Source organism: Arvicola amphibius, chromosome 4, assembly GCF_903992535.2.
Source record: "Arvicola amphibius chromosome 4, mArvAmp1.2, whole genome shotgun sequence".
Classification (NCBI taxonomy): Eukaryota; Metazoa; Chordata; class Mammalia; order Rodentia; family Cricetidae; genus Arvicola; species Arvicola amphibius.
Genome location: NC_052050.1, coordinates 12,379,205 through 12,385,204, shown reverse-complemented (window position 1 = coordinate 12,385,204; position 6,000 = coordinate 12,379,205). Strand labels below are relative to the sequence as shown.

Genomic DNA, 6,000 nt, shown 5'->3' with positions numbered 1-6,000 from the left:
CACAAACTATGAGGCAAAATAAACCTTTCCTTCCTTCCTTAAGTTGCTTTGATCAGGTGTTTAGTCGATAACAAGAGTAGCAATTATGGGCTAGGGAGATGGCTCAATGGTAAGAGGCCTGGCTGCTCTCTCAGAGGACCCAAATCTGGTTCCCAGCACTCATGTCAGACCGCTCACCAACACCCATAACTCCGGACAGTGGATCCAGCGCCCTCTTCTGGGCTCCTCGGGCACGTGCACTCATGTTAGCACATACACACACAGAGTCCCACACACATATATACATATAATTTTAAGAAAGGAAGGAAGAAAGGGAGAGAAGGAGGTAGGGGGATGGAGGGAGGGATGGAGGGAGGGAGAATGGGTTTATTACACCTGCTTCACCCTCCCTAAACAAACCCTATCTTGTGAACAGAATTCAGTATTCCGTGTGACCCTTGTTCTTAGCTGTTGTCCTTTCTATGCAGTGCCCCTCTGGGAGACTGCCATGATGCCAAGATGCCTTGATGAATGAAATCGTCGTGTTCTAGCCAGTTTAGACAGAGGGAAACCCTTTGAAGGGGCTCAGTGTCCCCTTGCCCCCAAAACTGAAGGCATGAGTTTAACTCACAAGTAATAGTTAAGAATAGTAATAAGCCCAGGCACATGCCAGTATCTCAACTCAAGAGAATCTTTCAAATGACCCTTTTATTGGTTTTAAGGCAGCAAGGGATATCTTCTGGCCCACATGCCTTTCTGGCCAAGCAAGGGAAAGTCAGGAAAGGGGGAAAGGTGGCCACTGGAAGTCGGTCAGAGCACATGTCCCTGCACTCCGCCCCGTCTGCTCCTTCCAGTCCTCCAATACCACTCTAATGCACTTGGGTCGGAGCAAGTGTGCCCCAGGTCTGATGGTCTATGCCAGGACTGTCTTCCCAGCCCCAGGATCTGCTCAGCCTGCCTTCCCCTCGGCCAGGCTCTCCCAAGGGCAGATGACTTCCTTTTCCGTGGTCTGGTCACCAGACTCTCCTGCCCCGGTGTCATCGGAGTCTATCAGGCAGGGCCCACTGTCAGTAGGCATTTCCATTTTGATCTGGAAGAAGCTGTGGACACAAAAGCAAGTGAAGAGAGAGAGGAAGGGCAGGCCATCCCCACATGATCCCAACAGTCTCAAAGACTGGCATGCCTGGGACACTGGCCCACTGTGACAGGCACAGCCACAGGCCCTGGAGACTCCTTTGACTGGGACCTAGCTTTTTCTGGTTGAATGAAAGACAATCCCAAATATGCTTTATTTTTGGTTTTAAGTCTTTATGGTTTGGATGAACTCAGCCTGTCCCTGTAGTGTGTTGGCACACCAGTATTTAATCCTCAGCCCCTTTAAACCGTCCATTGAGGACACTGGAAAGGCAGCCTTTTAGAAGTCTCATTCCCACACATGAAGTGGGACCGTAGCTGAAGAGCTAGAACATTCTCTCAGCAGAACCAGCTAAGGAGAATCAAGAGACTCACACCAAATCCTCATCATTTCCTTAAAGCAACAGAGCCAATCTCCTCCTCCAAGCCACACAGGCAAGAAGGGGATAGTAGCCACTGCTCCTTGCTGTCCCCCCACTCACTGGGCTGAAGAGACCGTACTCTCTGGGCCTCCATGGCAGTCTAAGACTTCCGCCTGGTGCAACTTTCTCCAAGCTCAGGCAGGGCCAAATGGAGGACTATGTCAATTGTGTGGAGGTGACTCTGATTGTCCCCTCCAAATCCCAGGAAAGATGAAGCTGCGGTGGGCTCTCTGCTGTGGGCCTAAGTACTCTCGAGCACTCCAGACTCTGCTTTGCACATAGCGGTGCCTCAGGGCACTTGGGGTTCTCAGATTTCAGACTCTTAGAGCTACCAAAAATGGAGTTTAGAGGAGCCACTGTAGCTCAGGTGGCAGTTGATACTCATTATCTTGGATCACCTTAGGAACAAGTATCTTTTGGGGGCCCTTTAGGATAGCAGACAGGTATCTGTGAGGACCAAGGAGACCATGGCACTTAGGGTATGGGATGGAGAAGGGCGGGAGCTCCTGGGGATCATGTCTTAGGGACATCATAGCCCGTGGTTAATGCTGAGGCCCTTCACAAATGCAGTGACATCTAGTCTTGGAGCCGGGCAAGCGTGTGGAGGAGAGTGGGCAGAGAAAGAAAGAAACGGTCCTTTTACCATCTCTGGAAGGGGAGAGATGATGGAACTGAGTTTCTGGGGCATTTGGTGACTTAGAGATGTGTCTGGTCTCCACAATTTCAAGGCTCCATCAACATCACAAAGACACACTGCACACCCACACCATTGTCCACGCCCACACCCACGCACCCACTGTCCACGTGCACACAACACCAGCCCCTGCGGCTTCTTACTTGGCTACTTTCTTGGCTTTCAGCCTGGGCAGCTGTTGGCCCACGTCCCCCAGAGGCTGCACCTTCCCATGTGAAACAGCAGGGCACTTGGGGGAGAGCCTGGCAAAAACCGGGGATGCCAAACAGCCCCGTCTCAGGAACCTTCCAAGGGACAGAGCCGCACGGGTCTTGGGAGGGGCCCTGGGCTGGCCATGTGGTCTTGAGTGGTCAACAGAGGTCTCGCTGCTCTCAGTGACTGAGGGCCCACAGCTGGCACCAGACCAGCTGGTTTCCCCCTTGGGCTCCAGGCCTGAAGAACTCTCCAAGGCCACTCGGATGGGCGAGGGGCAGATGGCAATGCTGGGCCGTCGGATGAAGCGGCTTGGTGAAGGAAAGGGCTTCCTGGGGGAGCGACAGACCGGGGAGAAGGGACCAGAAGGAGAGGGAGGCACGCAGGTCCCTGTATACACGGCCAGGTGAGGGCTGGGAGCCAAGTGCTGACCTGGCTGTGGAGAAGGGAAAAAAAAAGTTCAAAGAGGAGTCTCCAGCCACCAGGGCTGAGGGTCCATCCTCAGCTTGTTTAACCTTCTTCCAACGGCAACAGTGCCGACCTATTCTGACTGCCTCCTGGAGGGACTGATTTAAAAGGTTACCCGAGGTACCTGTGATAATAGTATAGTCATACAATGGCCTCTTGCCAGGACTCATTTGTCACAAACCAACCTTCTTCCAGTCCTGGGATGCTGGAGTGTGACCATGCTAAACTTGGTTACCCCTCAACTCAAGTCTCCAAATGCCTGTGTCCGTTCTACCCTATGTCGCCTCTTTATCGTGGACCACAGCTTTAGACCTGGAGACATTTGACACTATTTTTGGGCAAGTGCTTTGTCTTTGAGCCATATATCCACCTGGAAGGCATTTAACGGTTTAACACAGCACTGCACAGAGAGAGACCTGCAATGGTGCCCTGCTGAGCTTCCATGCTTGACACCACAACCATCCACCTCCTGTGTCCACCCTGACAATGCTTTAGGGGCTGCAATCCTAGGACCTGCCCAGACCTCTCCTCAGACTGGGCAAGACAAGCTGGGGCAGGGGCTGAGCGTAGAACCTGAGAAGTTAGCAGTAGAGAGACAGGCAATTCTAGAGGAGGTGGTTCTGTGATTCTCAGAGAAAGAGGAAGTATCTCATTGCCTTGGCCACCACAGCCCCAGGTCCAGCGTGTTGGGGCAGAAGAGGAGGGTCTGGTATTTACTCAGCTCAAGAAACCCAAAGGAGCTTTGTCCAAGTTGAGCAACAAAATTAAAGCTGAGATTTCCTCTCAGGCTCTCCACTGTCACCTCTTCCTTTGCAAGCCACAAGAGTCAATGGATAGGAGCGGCTGGGTTCCTCCTGAGAGCCTGCTATGGTTATATAAACACATGGTGTCTTAGGGACTGCTGAACCACTACTGCTTCCAAGAGAGGCCTAGAACGGACCACAATGAGAAACAAACCTTCTCTGCAATAACCACATAGCTCAGCCCTCAGACCCTTAGACTGAAGCCTTCGGCAGGAGGCTACTGACTTCAGAGTGAGGCCTGGTCTCAAGGTCACTCAAAGGATCCAGGTCCAGTATAAAGTGAGGTACACTCAGGGACCACTGAGAGGAATGAGCTCATTTGTTACACAGCAATAGCAAGTTAAGACAATGACTAAATGTGCTTCTGAGCCTAGGTGTCTGACCCCCAGAGCCCCTGGGGTTCCACTAACATGTGCTACTATCCTATTGCCTGTGTGGGTCCTATGTTCTGGAAAGTGGAATAAAATTATCTAAATAAGGAAATAAGCTGGGGGGGGGGGGGACCAGTGAGGTACCTATTAAGTTCACATCAACCTCACTGCCTTGGAAAGTGTCACAAACTCCTCACCTTTAAGATAAGAAGTTTGAGGCTCTGGGAGATCGAGGGACTTAACCAAGACCATATGGCTTGACCATCCCTTTCTCCTCCTCGTTCCCTCCTCCCTACTTACCCATCCCACTCCTTCCCCAGATGCTTCTCCTTTTCAGGATGAATGACAATGCCATTGCCTTCCCTTCTCACTTACTTAGGCAGAGATGGTCCCTTCTGGGCAAACAGCCACTCTCCCAGTTGGTTTGGTTTCGTTTGATGTTTTGCTTTTTTTTCTGTTTTTTTAGTTCTTTCTCACAAAAAAGCTGTGAGCCGCCCCCCCCCCCCCACACACACACTCTGTTCCTGCCACAGAGGCCTGGGCTTGTGCTCTGTAATCCAGCCCTCGACCAATGACATGAGCAGCAAAGCAAGTGGCATGCAAGACACGTGGTGAAGAAATGCGACAGGAAACAGACGAGTAGAACCAGATTCAGATTTGTTGTGAGCAGCTTGTTTTATTGTGCGAGGGAAGCCAAAAGAGGGAGGGCGGGAGCATGAAATGAGATGATACATTAACAGGCAGACACAGTCACAGGATCTTTAATGGAAGGCAAAGCAGATGGTGCAACATCTCTACTCATTTTGTTCCATCAGAAACCGGCTGAGAAATCAAAGACCTGTGGCCACATTCAGCATGCAAGGACCCAGGCCCCCTAGTGTCCCTTCCTGTTGTGCCCTTCCCCTCTTCCCCAAAAGCAAGTAAAGTTGGTCTCATAAGGAAAAGTCAGCATAGGTGAGGACATCATTTCTCTGGTTGGTCACCCCACTGAACACAGTTAGGCACAAGACCTTCCTAGCTGGAAACGACCCTCGCTCCGGTCATAAAACTTGGGGCCATGGGTTCTGCTGGTCACTCCCCTGTTACTAATAAGCCTTCTCTTAGAAGCTGGAAAACATAGAAATATATTGTATACCTCGAATATAACCTAAAGCTGTCTAGAGAGCGCAGAGGATGCTGAGAGAGTAGAGAAGCGAGCTGGTTTGGGGCAATCATGATTTAAATATTGCTAAGGTAACACCTAGACGAGAAAGAATAATGGGTGATTGTGTTGAACAACACTGACGAAGAAAGCAGGCGCTTACTTCAAGATGACAAAGGGTCTAGGGAGTTCAACGATTATGGTGGTGGTGATGGTGGTGGTGGTGGTGATGACCATGGTGATGGTGGTGGTGGTGATGCCCATGGTGATGGTGGTGGTGGTGATGACCATGGTGATGGTGGTGGTGGTGTTGATACTGATGGTGAGAATGCCGGGGATGGCGGAGAAGGGTGATGGTGATAAGGATGGCTATAATGGAGGTGGTGGTGCTGATGACGATAATGATAACGATAACATAATGGTGGTGATGGTAAGGATGGGGATGGAGATGATGCTTATGGTGATGCCGATGGTAAAAAGATGATGGTGATCTGTGGTGGTGGTGGTGGTGGTGGTGGTGGTGGTGGTAACGGTACTGATAATAATGGTAAAGATGGTGAGATGATGGTGATTGGGATGTGATGATGATGGGGACTGGCGATGATGGTGGTGACAGCAATGATGATGATGAGAGCAGGGACGGTAAAGGTGGGAACTGTGATAATGAGAAGGTGGCAGTGGCCAGCATTTGTTGAGCATTGATGATGCGCTGGGCATGGTTCTAAGTGCTTTACTCTTATTTCCCTGCCCCTGGCTCTTGTATCTTTCACTTAATACCCATCACGAAAGTAATGAT

The 6,000-nt window shown here is 50.8% G+C and overlaps 1 protein-coding gene across 3 annotated transcripts in view; it reads right to left on the bottom strand.

Annotated features, from left to right (window-relative positions):
* Nucleotides 1-656: 656 nt before the first annotated feature.
* Rgs9 (regulator of G protein signaling 9) overlaps nucleotides 657-6,000 on the bottom strand; it is a 70,407-nt gene continuing 65,063 nt past the window's right edge. For all 3 annotated transcript variants that reach the window (XM_038328072.1, XM_038328071.1, XM_038328073.2), the window contains 2 exons: nucleotides 2,373-2,857; nucleotides 657-1,079 (listed from right to left, as the gene is read on the bottom strand). In XM_038328072.1, coding sequence (XP_038184000.1) covers nucleotides 929-1,079; nucleotides 2,373-2,857 — 636 coding nt within the window. In that variant the 3' untranslated portion in view covers nucleotides 657-928. The remainder of the gene's footprint in view (nucleotides 1,080-2,372; nucleotides 2,858-6,000) is intronic.